Source organism: Mytilus edulis, chromosome 5 (assembly GCF_963676685.1).
Source record: "Mytilus edulis chromosome 5, xbMytEdul2.2, whole genome shotgun sequence".
Lineage (NCBI taxonomy): Eukaryota > Metazoa > Mollusca > Bivalvia > Mytilida > Mytilidae > Mytilus > Mytilus edulis.
Window position 1 is genome coordinate 61,798,555 of NC_092348.1, and position 20,110 is coordinate 61,818,664.

Consider the following 20,110-nt stretch of genomic DNA (forward strand, 5'->3'; position numbering starts at 1 on the left):
ATTGGTGACCTTCTGCTGTTGTCTTTTCTATGGTCGGGTTGTTGTCTCTTTGACACATTATTCTTTTTCATTTTCAATTTTATTAATCATTTGATCGACTGATTCGATACACACAAATCATTCTTATACAGGTAAAAACGATGATTAATATATATTTATATCTATTATATGAAATTAAACAGACAAAGGAAAATCAAATTCCACGAGTTCGCTTTCTTTTTACATCTATATTTATATTTATATCACTTAAATGTCAATTGAAGGTCTTCGGAGGTCAACTCTATAGTTATTTAGATGGCATCTAGACCAAAATTCACACAAAACGAAACTACATTTCATCGAGCCCATGCCCTATTTATTTATTTTTTATCTTAGACTTTTTACAATTCAGATAAATGTTTTTCATTGTTATAATTAAAATATGAGAATTTGAGTCAAATCGATGAGCATAAATTTGACAGCTAGTGCCCCTTAATTTTCATTCGTCTTTTTATTTATTGTTGTTTCAGTTTGCATTCCTTCTATAGTCACAACATGTAAAATAAATCGATTCTAATTCTATGCCCATAAGACTTTACTTTTTTATTTCAAATTCATTTGTTAAAAGACGCAGGCTTTGTAGGAGACGTCTATATAAACATAGAGTACAATAAAGAACACAACGCGAACTTGAAAAAAAGACCCGAACAGACAAGATAGAACTTATCCTGATTTACATGGATTTTCTTTATATTTGTGCTTTATTGTAATCAAATTAATTCAAATTTCAATATTTATTCCTATTTTTCAAAGAATTTCCTTCAAATTTTAGTTTAAACTTAAACTCAGATTTTATGAAAATTATACTAATGTGTAATTGTTATTGTAACAGTCACACGGGTAGTAAGGTCGTCATATCGAGGAACGTTTAGTACAGTGATTTTGTCATAGTTTGGATAAGTTTGACATGACGGTGTTAAGTCTTTTTGATGACAACCAATGCAAAAATGTAAACATTGGGATATTTTGTAAACGGAACTTCTGATCATTAATTCAAGCTGGTAAGTACCTTTGTATAAAGTAAATATGTTAGTACATCACAAGTTGTATCATATAGTTAATGATTTAACACAGAACAAAGCTTGCGTATGTCAAAATTTAAAACTTGCTAATTGGTTTATCGTGCATAAAAAAAGTTATTTTCTTATAGTCTGTTACATCACATATATCTTCGTGATATAACACTGCGGTCAATTATTCTGAAAAATACCTACATTTGCAATCAATTCAAAATTACTGAAATATCTGTGTCATGGTTTGGTTCATTAGTGTCATGGTTAAGTGCATGTTCGACATGGTTCAGTTATGTAGTTCTTCTCGTGTACAATGAAGAGTTACTATCAAAATTAACAAAAATCGTTCCATTTGAAACACAAAAGGACATAAGAACGCACAAACAATGTAGTAATATGTTATAAGTAGATGCAATATTATTGCCAATGAGATAACTATCCACCTGAGATTAAATGACGTAGATTTTAGCAGCTATTTGTCATCAAGAGGCCTTCAACATTCAACAATGAGCAAAACCATATTTCTTAGCAAGATATAAAAGGCTGCGACAAAATTCAATGTATAGGAATTCCAATTAGAAAATCATCAACCTAATTTCTGTCCAAAATAAATAGCAAATTATGATACACAGTTACATACGATATTCACGGCATTACAGACACTTAATTTGAGACAGTATATACAAAATATTGCGGAGTAAAACATGTTTGCGGGCTCCCCAACCTCTGCTTCGCCTTAACCATGCCACAAATGTAAACTCACCAGATCGGGTTTAAACAAGAAATTCAAGTAACAGAAACACTAAAGACACAAATAAATAACGATATATATTTAACACTGTAGTTTCATTGAATAGCATTATATGAAACAATATTGAGAGGATCCTATTTTTCAATATTTGCTTTTTAATCTTTAAATCTTTTATTGCCGCAGTCGTATTATAAACTTAAATCCAAAAGAGTTAATTAAACAATACTACGTTTATTTAGTACAGAAGCCATGCAAAGTTTGACCAACCCCGAAGATCTACTGCTAAACGTAAATAGTGCAATCGTGAACCCATATGATGGATTTGCACATGGTGCTCAAGGAATTCGTCAGTACCATAGATATGAACAAAGTGTAGTAGTCAGTCGAGAACCAGCTTATGTTCTCATGTGGCGTGTTAGACATCTTCTTTTTTTCACAATTTTAGAACAGATGTCGCACTGAACTTTAGTTGTTTTTTGGCAAACCCTGTTGATTTTCATTATTGACTGATATAGGAAAGATTAAGAAAAAATTCTTCCTCATAAAAGAGCATGTTATGATATCTAAAAATGTCATTATCTTGAAAATGAGACAATATATCATTTAAACTTTATGAATGCTAGAAATGAATCAAAAATCAAATGTTAAATTTATTAAATATTATTTTGTTTTACATATTTTACAGTGTCTGGTCACGGAATGATCGATTCTTAAAGCATATTTTTTTGCCGCAAACATCGCACATTAAAGGGTTTGAATGTTGTGCTTCATGTTCCGTCAAGGCCCATCTATCTGAGAATTTCGCTGGACAATGAGAACAAATCAGTTGATCCCCGTGTGTTCTCATTAAACTGGAATCCGCTTGTATTACGCTTCACTTAAACATAGACTTTATGAACAAATTGTGAAAGGAAGGGTTTTACACATTTCATTTCAAAAACATATTTACTGAATTCCGAAGTTGCGACTCACCAAAAAAGTCCAGAACCTAGTGACGCGACAAGTTGTCCTATATGTCATACCTTACTGGTTTACGCTATACTGAGAATAGTTTGATGGTTTCAGATTTCTGGTTGTCTCTGTTCTATTTATTTACCCATTTTATAGAAACAGGCAGATATAGAGTTTGGCCAATTTAATTCATCCTATTGTTGAAAAACTCATGTTTGTGTTGCTGGTTTGCTGTCTAATTTATGTATTTCCACGTCATCTTACATTTGATATTACCTTGTAAATTGAAAATCAAATAAGCAAAAAGGATAAAGGGCAAATGCAGATAGCATAAAAATAGCATTGAATGTTCTAAGAAGTTCAAATGAAGTGTACTAGTGATATATATCAACAAACTTACCATCTGTTTCATCTTCGTTCATCTTATAATGCGTTCTGTCCTATTACAAACGATGATTTCTTGTCTAGCCAAACAATTAAGGTCGTACACAGTTTAATTAATGTACATGTAGCAGACAATATAACACGTGTTTCTTTGAATTTCAATCCTTTTCTCAATCACATTTAATAATATACCACCTCATACTTAAAACTAGTTAGCAGGAGTTTTTTTCAGATAGTATAGAAACTGTATTACATAAAAAGTAAAATATTTGAAATAATTCAATGTTACTATACATGATGCATTTATACAATATTACAAAGATTTTTATTGATTCCTAATAATAATTGATAAACTTGAACATTATATCGGCTTAAATCCAAAATTGGAGTTGTGATCTTTCATATTTTAAATTCAAACTTTGAAAGTACTTTTTATTGTAATTTCACCTATTATAGTTTTAAAACCAATAAGTTTTAAAACTGTTGTCCATGTCACGCGTAACTATTCGGTTTCGTAAATGGTTGAAGACTTATGATGTCCTCTTAATATCCTTTGGTTAGTTTTGTAGTTGGGTTACTGTATCATGGACCTATAACCCCACATCTCCTTTTATTCATCATTAACTAGTTCAAAATTTACAATAAAGAAAAACCAACAAATGAATAGTTTTCTAGAAAAGAAAATGAATAACAAGAATTACTTTTTGACTGGCTGCCACTTCTGAATAGAAGTCTTTAGCTATTTGGCTAGTGATGCCGCTCATGATATCCCCGGCAGAGTCAAGCATGGACATATGGACAAACGATTATATATGTGAAACAGAAGCAACGCTTTGTCTTTTTTTGTTTGTTAAATTATATCGAAAGCTAGTTTAAAAGAGCAGTGACTTTTAAATTTATATTGTAGAAAACTTACGAAAAGTAACATGACATGTTTAACATACGCTTTGACGATTATACCACTAAATTTGGTTAAACAGGCTTTTTTTCTTCTCAGACAGTTAATATATAGTGTAACTTAGTTCAATAACAGGCGCTATCAATCAACTTTTCAGTATTAAAAGTGAAACACATATATATTTATTTCGATCTAAACCATGACAATCTTGACCAAAACCATGACGAATTTCTAGACTCTTAACCGAACCATGTCAATCGCTTAACCAAACCATAGCAATTCCGATATCTTGCTTATTCTGCGTTAATTTCGTGAAACAACAATTCCAATATAGATCGTTTGAACTCCAATACAGATTCAGGCATCTTATTTGCTTTTTATCTGCTCGTGTGAATAGAACTGAGGCAATAGTTTAGGGAAGCAACATAAATTAACCATGTCAAACTTATCCAAACTATGACAAAATCACTGTACTAAACGCTCCTCGATATGACGACCTTACTACCCGTGAGTCATCTAACAAAAATATATTGTGTAACATCTGATCATTCAAATTTCAATATTATACTTGTATCTTAACGATAAAATAGAATAAAAATATAATTGCTGCGATCTATATTAGATACTATTAGACATGTTACGAAAAGGTATATTCTCGACGCTGAGGTTGACAAATTAGACTTTAAATTTGGGGACGGTGTCAAAACATTGATAATAGATTTAAACAGGTAAAATTTAAATCCTGTGCGTCTTGCAAGGCCGTGTTCACATCAAACGCCGTGTAGAGTAAACATGTTTACAATTAGTTTAGTGTAGTGTACACTGGTTTCACATTACATTTGTTCACATCTATACACCTTGTTTAGCTACCTGTACATAAGATTTGTTCCCACTTGTAAACTATATGTCATTTAAATGTTCATTACGTAGAACTGAATTCAAAATTTTTGGAAAAATTTTCTAGCGGTAGGGGAACAACAATTTGACTTTAAAAGGGGGTTGGGGATGGGAATGGAAATATTCCGATCCCCAATTTGATAAAAAAAAAAATGGTCATACAGAAGATAAAATAAAGATTCTGAAACAAGAGTTTCCCCATACATTATAGTGTTAAATATTGAAGAAAAAAAGTATTTGATCACCAGCATCGAAAAAAAAAGGAATAAAAACGTACGCGCGAAAAAAAATCTGACTCAGATAAAAAAGATAACCCTCCCCCTTTTTTGAAGTTAAGTGGTTGCTACTTTATGAAAGCCATTTTTATAATTTGCAGTAGTTTGAATATACTAGAGATGTCTCGATAATGCATTAGAAAACGTTAGCTGCAACAGCGTGCTTACAGCCGAAAAAAAAGGATTGAGATATTAGGGATCACTACATTTGTATCTTTTCTGTTCGTTTCAAATGGTATTTCTTCTCCAAGGAATATTTGGTAAAGGAATAGGGTAACGTTTTTTTTAATTTATTTTACGTGTTATTAAACGGAACTGAGATACTAGACAAACATATCATTTACCTCACACTTTTTTTAGTCATGCATTTATGTGTGGATCGTTTTTTTAGTAAAGACCAGTGGCGAATATTTCTGTGTACGTCAAGTCGATTCGGGAAGACCTTTTCAAATGAATAAGGCAGCAACTATTTACTTCATTTTTTGTGGAGGGGAAGGGGGGAAGGGGGGGGGGGGGGGCGTGAGCTATTGATTTTTTTTAGGACAAATTTTGGTGACAAGTCGAAATCAATTTTAACATTATATATAGTGGCAGCTGAGGGATAAACAAACATTTTTTTTTCAGGTCCAAAAACTGGAAACATTTTTTGTTTCCAAAACAAAATCCATAGCTCACCACCCCCACCCCTTGCCTTTATGTTTTATACTCAACTATAATAGCCCCCCCCCCCGAAAATCAATTGGTTGCTGCCTTATGGGTTCGGCAATGAAGCTGCTTTGAGTCTTGATTATGGGTTAATAAAGTACGTTAATTTTTTTTAACAAAAACAAAAATCTGTAAAATTTAGACAACTAATAATTATCGAAAATATCAATTTTACTCAAAAATAGTTTCCTCCTTAAATATATACACGATAAAACTAATGTCCTAAATGCCTAGTTTTGTGTACACTTAACCTACACAAGGTCTACATTGACTATCGACTGTGTGTAGGTAAAACATGATTTAGACTACATGTAAACATTGAGTTTTATCAATGGGAACGCAATTTTGTTTAGTTTACGTGTGAGTTACACTAACACAACACCGAATTTAGGTCAATGTGAACACGGCCTTGGTTAATTCAAATCACATTATTTAGAACATCATCATTTAACATCGTATATGACAATTGCTTTTGTGATATCATTACTGGCTCTCATAAGACATGAAAGGTGTACGCGTGCAGGAGTGCGGGGTGGGCTAGAAAAAGGGGGGCTTAGAGTTATACAAGTTCATTCGATTCTATATTGATAATATATACATAGTAAGCCAGTTAGATATTAGTTTTATTGTTGTATTACAGTTCCTGAAAAAGTTCAATCTGTCGCTCCACTAATCCCACACAAAGCTCTACAGTCTGGCTGATTTTTTCTCTCTGGTGTCTCCGTAAGCTTCAAATGACGCTGAAAGTTTTAAGGGCCTTATAGCGTGTTCGACATATACCCGACACTCTAATATACGCAAATTCCTTTTTTTTTTTAACATTTTCTTCTTTCTGCTCGTGGTTTAGCTCTTAGCTGATGACGTCTGCAATGGGTAACGACGGGCGATCGACATAGATGAATTTTATATTATATTATTAGATTATACTGTTGGGCATCATTTTGATTTTCTAGGAAACAACTTCGAATATATCTTATATGATTTCTGTTGTCCACAATCACCTGTGTATGAATACAATGTCTGTGTCTGTTTCCGGAGTAAAATTGTTCTTGAGGTTCAGTCTGTGGTCTGTAAATGGCATGAGAGGTTCCCTCGATTGCAGCTAACGCGGTGGGTAATGTATGCCATCCACCGCGTAGTTGGCGCCAATTTTCTACGGTTGGCCAAGACATATTGGGGGCATATATTTCCCAAAGAATTGGAATCAAGGCATTTATTTATAAAAAGAGAAAACGTGCATAACGCACAACTCTTGATCTTGCTAAAGAAAATCAATTGCTGCATTACAAGTTTATTCGAAAAACTATGCCGAGAGTCCTTAAAGACCTGGGAGTGACTCTGGACTCTTATGATAGTGAAAGCAGTTAAATAAAAGCGTGGTTTAATATTTTTCCCGCGTAGTTTACAAAAATAATAAGATGTGGTATCAGTGACAATGAAACATCTATCCATGATCTATCTATTAGCAATCATAAGGTCTTTGACAATGAGAAAAACCTATACCGTATACTAGTAGTCGACTATAAAAGATCCCGAAAAAGTGAAATAATTTAAAACAAAACCATTTACGAGGAACAAATATGACAGAAAGTAGCCAACGACAACCACTGAACGTTGAACTACAGGCCCTTGACTTAGGACAGGCTACTAAAAAATGTACTGCGGGCTTAAACATGGTTGTAATATATTTTCTGCCTTTTTATCGCCTTATTCTGTCCGGACATTTTTTTTTATTAATTTATCCTGCTTTTTTTTTTACATTAATTGTCATCCTGCCTTTTTTGGGGGCCAAGTTACTCATTCTGCCCTTTTTTTTTTTTTAACTCAAAACTCCTGTCCTGCCTTTTTCAAATTATTCCAATTTCAACAAAACGTTTCAGGAATTAATAAAATACAAAATATCTGCATAAGGTGGTGTTAAGGTGTGAATGCAAAGTCATTATGCAATGTTTTTGAAACTCTTCACGGGTTGTTCAACCGGTCAGTAGTGACTCATATTTTACACAAACCTCTTATCGTTCTGAACATATATGAAATATTTGCCACTGGACGTTAATCAACCAACAAATCAATCACAAACCCCTTATAAAGAAAATACAAATTGAGCTGAAACTGTTTAAATAACGACAAAGTTGGAGGAACCAAAGGAAGAAAATACATGCATTCGAAGCTATATGACTGGGAGTAAGTTTTCTTAAACTACTGTATAATGCAACATATTTAAAGTTGAAATTGTATAAAAATCGTGTTTTAGGTGTTTTAAAACAGACCCCGTTAGATTAAAATTTAGGTGGCAAACAACTGGATCAAAATACATACACTTCATTTTTTGCTTTTCATAACTATAATTATAAACATGACCGTTACATATATATTCACTAGTAGGTATAAAACAGATTATAATACCTAAGATTATTTGTAAGGTCTATTAAGAGATCGCCGAAGAATTCACACTCGTATGGACCCCGTGTCTCCGTTGCCCCGCACATGTACTGCATTTACATGACTGTCCCCCCTATGTTTTTTGCATTAGAGTTTCTTAAAAATATTATGGAATTTATTAATATCTATTTCTTATGGTACAACTATTGTTAATTATATTCGTTCCATACGGAATTGCCTTCAAAAGAATCAATGCAGTTTTTAAATAATATTCAATGTAAACACAGGTAATCTCTTTTGTGTTTTGACACAGTCCCCACATTTAAAGTGTAATTTGTCAACCTCAGCGTCGTGAATATACCTTTTCGTAACATGTCTATTTGGGCGATTCAATTCATAAAAATCTCTCATGCAATATGTCCCCTTCCTTTGTTTTTATTTGTACAACTTTAGTCTGGGTTTATTGTTGCTATACATGTAGAGGTATATTACAGTATCAACGAATGCTACATACGTACTTTGATTGATCTCAAAACGATATTATCGGTCATGATAAAGTTCGAACATATGGATTATCGAAAAGAAATATATCAAATCGGCTGTCAGTCGCAATCTATGTAATCCTGTTTCAAAAGACACGCACGGAACTGTACATACAATATTGTTCCTGTTATTAGTGCAATGGTTAAGTTGAAAACTACAACTTTAATAAAACAAACATTTCTTAAACTGCTATACCTAAACAAAGCGCCATAACCCTGAAGTGAAAAATATATGAATTATTTTTACCACTTCGTTCTGCTGTATTAAAAGAAAATACGATATTGGTAAGAAATAGTTAGTAGTAACATGTAAAGCACTATAACCTTGAGTGCCAATTTTATTTGTATGATCATAATACAATGGTATCGTTGGTCCTTTAAAAAAAAAACTATGTTATAAACGGTTAAAATAAAATGAATTAACAGATCGACGTTTTCATTAATTGTTGTTTATCATATTTGTTTCTTTTTTTCCTCGTTTATTGTTTAAGCTTAAATTATGCTATTGGTTTCCTCTTTTTATTTTGTTTTCACATTTTCATTGTCATGCCGGGTTTTATATAACTTATTATAAGGTGTTAATTTACTCATTCTTTTAACAGTTGTTTACATCCTACATTTGTCCTAGCTTACTCGAGCTTTGATCATGCACTGCAGCCACAGTGTAGAAACTTTACTGATTTGCAATAATTCCTCATTTCCTTATTCATGTTATTATATATTTGGAAGAAAATAAATGTTCATTGCATTTCTTTTCATATTTTCATTGAAATGACCTCATAACTTCTGTTAAATTCTTAATTGTAGGGGATCATCTGTTACCGAGTGGTTCAATATCTATTTTCGATATTCTACATGTAGGTGCATCCGACTACTATACGGGCTACCAAAATTAAGCTATAAGCTATAAGCATCAACAATCAATCATTCAGCCAGTCATATATTTCTAATATTGTTTTAAGGTGCAAGTCAATTGTAATCAGCTGCATGTGTTGCTCATGTTGCTTGTGTCGAATAATAAGCGGACCATTTGAAAACAAAATCATATTTATTACATTACAACTGTGCATAACTCAGTTTTGATCGGACCAAGTTGCAGCATACAATTTCCGGCAGTAAATGGTTAACCAGAGGTACCATATGGTTAATTGCACTTGCTTGTTTACAAAACATGTGAAGCACTTATTAAACTCACTGCAATAATATTTATGTAAGTGATTCTCTTATCTGCTACATCTATTTCTGACGATAATTTGTAAGCAATCGGATTATTTTAAAGTGAAATAATTACTGCGTGTACATGTATGTTGCGATGCATGTTGCTATTTTCTAGTAAAATGTTACAAAGGTTCTCAGAGGCATAGCATTCTTTAAAGAGCATCGATTTATACTCCGAATACTATTTAAGATATCATACTTTATGTTAGAGACGAGTTAAACATGTTAAAGTATAATAGCGAAATACAATTTTGAATAATATTGCCCGCGAAGTTTAATCAGAATTAACTTTACAACGTTTACAATTATTACATCAAAATTCTACATAAACAATCCTGTATGATGAAACCACTCTGTATGCACTAAATGTTACAACCTGTGCGTAAAAACAATAAACTTCAATATACAGAAATTATGTGCAGGTCTTCAGTTGATTGATTACGATAATGTTGTTCCAAACCATTTATATGACTGCTAGCTGTCATAAATGTATTTTTTGCAAAGATTAACATGATTAAGGACAATTGTTCCTTACCCCAGACTAAAATTTAACCCCCCCCCCCCCCACGTGACCACCCCAAACAAATGAACGTTGTAGCTGGCATCAAAACAAAGAGTCATTATTCCTTCCTTCCACATTGCAACCACAACACAACAATTTGAAAGTTCATATGTGGCTCGCTAGATAAATTGGATAGATTTTTTTATATGTACATGTGGATAGATGATAATGTATAGGTCTTTGTATCTGTGGTAATTATTCGTTAAAAAAGGACTGAAAATAATAAGAAGAATTTTTTTTTATATAACTAGTACATTGGTTTTAATGTTTATCAAATAACCTGGGAGAGACCATAAGATTTTAAGACTTGGATAATACAGATCGCTCAAATTTCTAACAGTCTTCTTTCACTATTCAGCTAACTGTTAAATATCAGGTCAACATTTGCAGACACCAAAAATGAAATTTGCAAAAAACATCATACCTAGGAAATCAGGTAATTTCGTGGAAAGTAGGTCCATTTGAATGAAACGTATGCAGAAACCTTCCGTAAAACTAACTACTATTTTCTGTGTATCACAAGTAATTTAATTTGCTTAACAATTTTTCTAGATTAAGCCTTTGTCATATAGACTGTTTATGTACAGACATCTCTTTGTTGCAAGTGTATGTTGTCCTCTAGATGTCTGTCAATATGTGTTATTGTCGTTAGTTTACTTTCTCATTGGTTTGCACCACACATCTAATTTTACGCCTATCAACCACATGTAACATAGAACAACGCAATTCAGGAAATTGATACAACTTAATTTTCCTATATATTTTCAGGTGATTTCTCCAAATTGTTTTATTCAATGAAGTTACTTTCCTTTTTTGTTGTCTCAATGATGAAATTAAAAGCTATAAAGATCCACAACACACAGACAACTACGAAAGACTATCAAACAGCAGTCCACAAAACACCACAGAGAAATATATAGATTCAGTATCACTCACCCCATAAAAACATAGAGGGATTGGTGCACTTGTAGTATTATAGTGTTTTACTTGTAGCAAAGTCGAAATCCTGTAATTACTGTTTCGTATATATTATGACGCTTCTACTTCACCGAAGTTGATAACTTGACAAAAATATCCTAGATAATTGTCAATCTAAATGAGCTTACCAAGTATAACATATGTTAGTTGTAAATACAGTTCGTCCACTGCACGTAATATTGATCATAATTAATTTTACAGCTTCTTTTAATCAGGCCGGGTTTGTTTTTTTTTAAAGCCCAAGTTGGCCTGTAGTTGCACTTACATCCGAAACTTTTTTTATGTCAATACTAAAGAAATGGTATGTTTACAAAACTGATGGGGAGAGGATAGGATGCACATTTGGTCAAGTTTATTCATTCATTGGTATGTATTAGTAAGCTTTTCTTGTTCCTTGGTTTTGGTTTGTAATTTTGTACATTTTCGTAAGAAAACATGTGAATATCTCGCTCAGTAGCTTCTAAACACAATACAGTGAGTTGTTTTAGTTTAAAACAAAGAAGGAAGAAGAGATACAGTTGTTTTTGTTTTTCCTTCTCATAGTGTTGTAGTAATTGGGATGCGTACATGTAGTCATGTTGAATTTATATAGACAAGTGATAAATGTTGCCATGATACGTGAATATTATGAGATATGATAACCAAAACTTTGATGCTGATGATTTTTTCTTTGTATCTTGGGGAATTTTTGCAGCAGCTTTTTTTCCTATTGCACTATCGAGTCTGAATTTTCATGAAATATCAAAATAATTTATTGTAAATCAATATTTGGCAGTGGGTTAAAAATAAATAGGTTTGTAAATATTGCACACTTAAAAACGAAAGTGATACTTAGAATGCATGTTCAAATTCTTCCATTCGGATGAACTTTTTCATACATTTTGGAAGAGGAAGATGGTCAATGTTTTTGAGTATTGATGTGTCACCAGCACCGTGGTTTAAGGACTTGCGTATAGATATACGACAAATTTCAGATAGTGTTAGCGCATTTTCTGCTCGCTCACGTAACCAAACCATGATTTGTACGCCATGAGTTCCATTTTTCATATCAGAAGCCACAAGTCTGCGAAACGATCTGGAAAATGTTGGAATTCGTCGATGACATTGTTCCACTTCCGGAAATGTTAAATTATAACCACAGAGCACCAAAAGTTTAACTGCAGCAGGTTCACACCGGGCGAAAGCATCCACGAGTAAGTTTCTACTGTACTGCATACTAGTATCTATAAGACAGCCATGCCAAAGCAGCATTCCTGCTATGTGACTGTTACATATTGAAATGGCGGACAACAATGGCGACCATTGTCCATCACACTGACTAAGCCTACACCCATTGTGTATGAGCTTCTGTAGAACACTATCTATAGAAGGATATGTATTTCTTTGAGCAATTCGATAATAGAATATCGCCGTCGAAAAAGGTGTTGCTTTGTATGCCGTTACTGCATTCACATCTGCTTCACTGTTTATAAGTTTGTCAACAATTTGTTCGTTGCCAACTCTGACGGCTTCGTGTAAAGGTGTCCAATTATTCTTATTTCGAGTGTTTATAAATGCACCTTTTTCACACAGCATGTAAACAACTGTGTCTAAATTGTTATGTATTGCACGCTGTAACGGTGTATTGCCAGAATCATCCGAAACATTGACGTCACATCCGGCAATTAATAAAGCAATGGCAATATCTGATCGACGATGATTGCAGGCAATATGTAAGGGTGTTTGACATTTTTCGTCGGTCAAATTTACATTCCAGTCAGTATCTATGAGAAGATAAGCAATTTTGATATATCCGTATTCTGTGGCCCAATGCACAGCTGTTTTCCCATTGCCATCTTTGTAATCTCGGTTTCTATAGCAACCATTTCCTAAAATGTTACGAACTTGGTCTTCCTTCCCCGACTTGACTGCATCAAGTAGGAAGTAATCTTCGTCAACGTTGATTTTGTTTGGCATTTTTACAAAGATGTTGCTATCAGATCATCGTCTTCAATTTGCTTCATGTAGACTTGTTCTCTTTATGTCTATTTCTTTGATAATTAAGGTTCAGCATCTACAATATAAAAATAATGATGTTATTAACTATTACTAACAAATGTTAAAAATCTTTCGTAGATTATATAGACATTTTATGAATAATTATACGTTGTATAAATAGAATCGAATCGATTTTCAATAAAAACGTATGATGAATTAAGTACAAGACAAAGGTTAATCAGTTAAGAAATGTTGAAACTGAAAAAGTACACATCAAGCTTATATTTGGGGTCGCATAATCACTGTCACTTATACCGTCTTCACCGTTTTCGATATTTCGATCTCTGGACTTTGAATATTGCGAAATGTGACAATGTAAGACTATGAGCATTAAGCATGTTAATGGAAGAAAACAAAAAGGAAAGAGGTTGTGATAAGTGTATGCCTTTAAAAGTTAGACATTATGTGGTGACTACTTTTAATAATTCTATCTTTATGTTCAATAAACTTCATACTAGTGTTCAATATTGCAAGAAACAGTCTGAGTTTTATGTGATGGTGAAATGAAGAAGTATAATACTACCTGGCTTGTGACTAGATTGATGAAATTAAAAAACAGCGGTTTGCTTCATTGTGAACATTCATATTCGATAAGTTTGAATAGCGAAACTATGTATAAATATACAGATTGAAAACCATCGTTGCTGAAATTTGGAATGATATTATTTACATCGTTTTAACTAAATTGAATGTTTTCAATTATCTGATCATTTCATATCAATATTTTCTTTTGTCCTTTATGATTACTGTAATTACAATTACGGTGCTGTAAATTGATTTTGTTTGTATCTAAAATTGTTTACACAAGATGAAGCTACATATATATATATTGTCTAATATTCATACAATAGACATAATTTTTTTATGCAGGCATCCGTTCTGTGCCGTGTTTCATTGATCTAAATACACGTGCACTCAAAACAAAAAAGTAGTACATTCCGATATTACATAACACTAAATAGATTCGACTATGATAAGAAAATATACACATGCTGTTCAATTAGATGAAAACAAGATTGTAACAACAATAAAATAACACAACAACCAAGCTTACGTTACAAAAGTAATTGATGGATTGATTGTTGCTAGTTAACGCTACTTTCAGGAATACTTTGGCTATTTTGAGGCGGACAGTTTATGTTGGAAGACCCTATGCAACACAACAAATCAGACGGTACATTAAGGTGTAAGACAATTTTAAAAGAGAGGCAAACAAAAAATATTCAAATCCTTGCAAATTTTGACTATCGTGGCCTGTATTTGGATTTATTCTGCAATATAACAGTTATCTGACAAACAAAACTCTACAAACAAATTTGTTTTCGTTTACGATACCGAAAAATATCGTTTCCTTTTATCCGGTATTATATAGTTCATGAGCTAATCAATTTGACCCCTCCCCCCCCTTTTTTTTTCTTAATATTATTGTTTGAGTTTCGCTTGGTTTTGCCTTTTGTAAATATTTTGTGATAACTCAATTTATTTGTTGTTATCTTCTCTTGCTCTTTTCCTTACGATAAACAATATCAGTAGTTGATAGATTTTGAAAAAGAGACATGAAAGATACTAGAATGAAATTCAAAACAGTGTGGCTGTGGCCATTGATTGACACATTAAATTCATCCATTGACTGGGACAATTTACGTGAACGTTCGTCTGTAACAACCACTGTTCACGACGTACCTACGATAGACATTTAAACTGTGGGGTCACAAAAGGTTTCTTAGCGCCTTTGATTATAAAATAATTCGAAAAATTAATCAGGAATAACCTTTATGTTTTGATTTAAATAATTGATATAAATCAAAACATCGTGTTATTTGTGATTAATTTTTCGAATTACTTTATTAAGGTGTTGAGAACCTTTGGTGACCCCATAGTGTAAGTGTCTTTAAAAAGTACATAGTGAGCAATGGTCGTTACATACAAACGTTCGCCTAAATTGTCCCAGTCAATGGATGAATTTAATGCGTCAATCAATGGCCACAGCCACACTGTTTTGAATTTCATTCTAAACGGATAATCACAGTCATATTAAGTAGAAACAATAATGAAAATGCCATGGATAAAAGGAAAAGCGATCAAAAGACAAACAACAATATACAAACACAGAAAACTACAGACAAACCTACAAAATAAACCCTCCGTTATTATTAAATCAGTTAGGAAAAAAAATAAGAAAAGAGGGGGGTCCATGCTGAAACTCCTTTTTCATTTTGGTGTCCTCTACACGGTCCGCGTTTAAACACTGTATATTTATTTGAGAACCAGATAACGATTCCTCATTTCAAAAGTTGTCATGTAGGATGTTAGACACTCCAACAAGCTAAATGATCTATCGTTTGAGAATTAGTCAAAACTTATTTTTTAAGCGTTGATAGCAAGACAATAACAATATAAGTTCATCGTCGAAAATACATATTATATGTGTACTTACTACGGAGAAAAATGCCGCTGTTCTTCTATCAAATCTGATATTTTAAGATAATGCATGTACATGTATTTCTAGTGTATTCCTAGTACATTTTTGTACATGTATTTAAGAATATCTCTAGAAATTCACACATGTCAATTTTAATAGAAATTTTAAAGAATAAAAATAATTTGAAACAGATTTATAAATCATAGGAAAGATGTAAACAAACAATAAGATTGTACTTACGTGTTTACATTGATTTGCATCTATTCTGAACCTAATCGAAATGCGCAATAAAGAATCACATGAGAAGATGGCAAAATATCAATTCTCTTAAATAACGGTGGCATTTCTCCTATACATGAGAATAGGTCAATAGACTAAGTTAGAACACTTCGCTACAAGACGTAGCAACATTTCCATAGACAAGAAACAGTTTCGTCGTTTCTTTTTTCTAATCTTTGATTATGAGATAAAGAAGCGTCGGCTGGAAACTTTTTATTGATAAAGAATTCCACATCTTCATCACTATCTAATTAGCAATCAAGCGATTCTCAGTAATAATATATACGAAGTTTAAAATTTTGATAACTTTGTATAGAATATAAAAAATTAAAAAATAAAAAGATCAAAGTTTCATATATTTTCTCCGATTTCCCTACTGAACCTCGGTGTGTATGTAAGATGTTAGCTGTTTAGCTAAAGGTGCCAAAGACTGTCTTATCATTAATAGAAACGGGACATGGAAACATACATTTACCTGACGTTCAGATGTATAAATAGATGATAACGTGCTGCAGAATATTAGAAACGATAATAGCTTATGTACACCTGCGCATACATAGGGCATAACCTTTATAATTTGTGCAATTTGTATCAAATAACTGAGAACGAAAAAGCCAATTACAAATTTGATCAAAGTAATTCAAAAACCTGTGCCAAGGGCTGAATTTATTCGTTAAATGATAACACGTAGGGTTTGCAGCTTTTATAATAAATGAAATTTATAGCGAAGTGAGAGTTTCTCAAACGGCAAACTAACAGCAATCAAACAGAACAAGACAAAATAAAATAACATCTCCGATCTAAGATTTCAGTAAAACTGATTAGTAGAATATGTAAGGCGAACAAAAAAAGCAGCTCTAATAATGTTAATTTTTACGGTAACATTTATTTAAATTGATGGTAAGTCCATGTCAGACGATCCGAACTTGAAAAGGACATTTTTAAAACAGGTACAAAAAATGCAATTGGTAACTGCTATAAAAACAATGTCGTGTTTTTAATAACTCGTTTACACTTGTACGAAATTGAATCGATCTTTTTTTTAATCGATCTAAAAAAAGAAGACCAGTTCGCGAGAAGCAAAATCGATTTCGATCTAACCTATTTTTAAAATCTAGTGCGTTTACACTGCAATCTGACCTAAATCATGATAATTTCATACTTTTCATCTATACCATAACATATGGGAACTATCAAACGATATAGCTGTTATACAGCGGTTTGCTAGATAATGCTACATAAAAATGCTTTATATGGCGTGGTTAAGTATGTGAACAGAAACAATGTAAACACCAAAATAAACATCAAATTGTGTTGTTTGTTTGTACTATAATCAATTACAATGACCAAAGGTACAAGATCAGTAAAACTTTCATATGAAGTGAATACACATGTTATAAAATATAGTAGAAATTTGTCGCGATATATTTCGTTTAGCACTGAACGGTGGTACGACACGAATGAAAGTTGACTTTATTATCAGGCTTAACATTTAAGATTGCTGTTAAATTTTCGATAACTCTCATCTAAATAAAGACCGATGAAAAACGAAGGAATCTTACGGGTAGTACTCAAAGATTAACAATAAAATCATATCAGATTAAGATTTCTAAATATAAATTTTACTTGATCAAAATTAATTTCCTCGTGGACGCTCTCAATTATCATAAGTGCTTCAAATGAGTTATTTCCTCGTCAATTATAACTGGGAACTTTTACTGTACGTTTTATTTTAAAAATATTTCAGATGGCACATACTTACTAAAAATATGTTATAAGATATATACCGAATAACAGACCTTTTACGCATATGTATACAAAACAAATATATAATTGAAAATACAAAATTAGTTCCTCCAATTATAAATAATAAATAATAAAATTGAAAATGGAAATGGTGAATGCGTCAAAGAGACAACAACCCCACCAAAGAGCAGACAAATCAAATAAGCTTAAAAACTTAAACTTAAAAAGGTGGTGCTTCTGGAATAAAATAATTAAAACGATTTTGAGAAGATAAAATGTAACATATACCATCTTTTAAGTAAGTATAGCTTAAATACTTACATACCTATAAAGGATGTAGGTATTTTTCATCCGTATTTCTTTCCGTCCTTTTCTGAATAAGCTTTATTCACTGTCCTGCTTCGTATATATACTTCTAAGGCGGAAATGATTACTTATTTAAGTGTTTACAAGTATAAGGGGGAGGGAATAGATTTATAAAACGTATAATTAAGGGAGGACGTCAGGTGTCAAATCCACGTGGACATGGTCTATAATTAGTCATTAATAGTCAATTTATGTTTATTTGTAAATAAGACTAAAATTACACAAAAACCACAGAATTTAAAATAGACAGATCAAATATACGAAGTGATTATGTATGGTGGGATAACAAAGTATATAAAGTGGTACTAAGCTGATTCTTCGACTTTGTTGTTTGTTTAAGATGTATTAAATCTGTTATAACTATCATTATCAAGAAAACTAAACAAACTTTGATACGATAAAAAGAAATCTTTTGTCACGTCTTAACAATCATTGTGTAATAAGTAAATAAGTAAAGGCGAAGTCCAACTAAATAAAAGTGTTATGTCCGAGATTATTTTTTATAAAGTTTTTTTTTTGCTTTTGCAATATGATTTTAAATTGATAGTAATTTAACAAGCACTTGAAATCTGTTAATCGTTAATCCACTTATCGAGACAAAAATGAAGAGAGTTGAGTACTCGATAAGCTAGTTTAACCCGGTCCATCTTCATATGCTTATCCCAAGAAAAAACTTGCGGTGGTTGCTATTAATTATATAGAAATGTCCAAGCATATCTGCGAAGTTGCTTCGCCTTTTTGCTTATATTTCGCAAAAAGGATAGTACAGTCAAATCTAGACATTTGTTTCAAAAGAATACCTCACTGTACAAGTTATTATAACGGCAACAAAATTGTAACTTTAATCTACTTTTTATGTACGATATACTATCGCTTTTAAAGGTGTTTTATACCATTATTCAAACAAGATTGTACATGTGAATATATTTTTTTCTTTCTTTAAGTGGATCAAATCTGGAACATCCATCATGATACAGCTTCTTCAGACTCCTTAACGGCGCAAACTTGCATTACGCACAACATCATAATTGTTAGTAAAAATCGTAAGCAGATTCTGAGAGAGTTTAAAGGAATAAGGTTAATCTTATTGTTGGCTTTTAAAATTGCTTGCGACATTAGACACCAAAGGCAAGTCAGCCACTTTGTAGCAATACCCGGGCTCTTTTTGTATAATCATATGAATCCGCCACTGAATGAAGGTTAGAATTCGAAATTTGTAAATTTAATTTTTAGTGTATATGAATGCAAAATCTATGAACTTTTCCAAAATACAATTTTAACTTGCACAGTTTATCAATATATATATTTTTTTATATATCTTTGAGGTTGAATGGTGTTTTTTTTTTACCAAAAAAACTTCATTTAGAGAGAGAGAAAAGATACATATATACGAAACAAAAGTCTTACCGTTAGTTAGGACAGGTCATGACCATTATCAAATATTTAATTGATAGTTTATTGAAATAAATATTAGAACACTTAAATTGGGGGTAATTGAGCGGGCAATTTAACGGTTATATCCTGATGTCGTGTTTGTAACCCGTGGGCATCTACATTCATCCATCGGAGTAGCGGTTATAGATATGTTATGAAAATAGCTAATCTTTGACCACGGTACTTGTGACCATTTGTACCTAAGTTTAAAAAATCTGCTAAGATATGTCT

General features: G+C 32.2%; 1 protein-coding gene and 1 long non-coding RNA gene across 4 annotated transcripts in view; one reads left to right on the forward strand and one right to left on the reverse strand.

The window, feature by feature from the left end:
* Nucleotides 1-939: 939 nt before the first annotated feature.
* On the forward strand, nt 940-2,476 carry LOC139524147 (uncharacterized). The gene is made up of 2 exons (XR_011664745.1): nt 940-1,040; nt 2,048-2,476. It is a non-coding gene; the product is annotated as an uncharacterized lncRNA (long non-coding RNA).
* Nucleotides 2,477-12,323: 9,847 nt separating this feature from the next.
* LOC139524149 (serine/threonine-protein phosphatase 6 regulatory ankyrin repeat subunit A-like) overlaps nt 12,324-20,110 on the reverse strand; it is a 46,704-nt gene continuing 38,917 nt past the window's right edge. Inside the window, exons 1-2 of one of the 3 annotated variants that reach the window (XM_071318752.1) lie at nt 16,295-16,563; nt 12,324-13,648 (exon numbers count right to left, since the gene is read on the reverse strand). In XM_071318752.1, coding sequence (XP_071174853.1) covers nt 12,427-13,551 — 1,125 coding nt within the window. In that variant the 5' untranslated portion in view covers nt 13,552-13,648; nt 16,295-16,563 and the 3' untranslated portion in view covers nt 12,324-12,426. Of the gene's footprint in view, nt 13,649-16,069; nt 16,089-16,294; nt 16,564-20,110 lie in introns of those variants that run through there. The other 2 variants (XM_071318754.1, XM_071318753.1) reach the window with 2 other exon arrangements.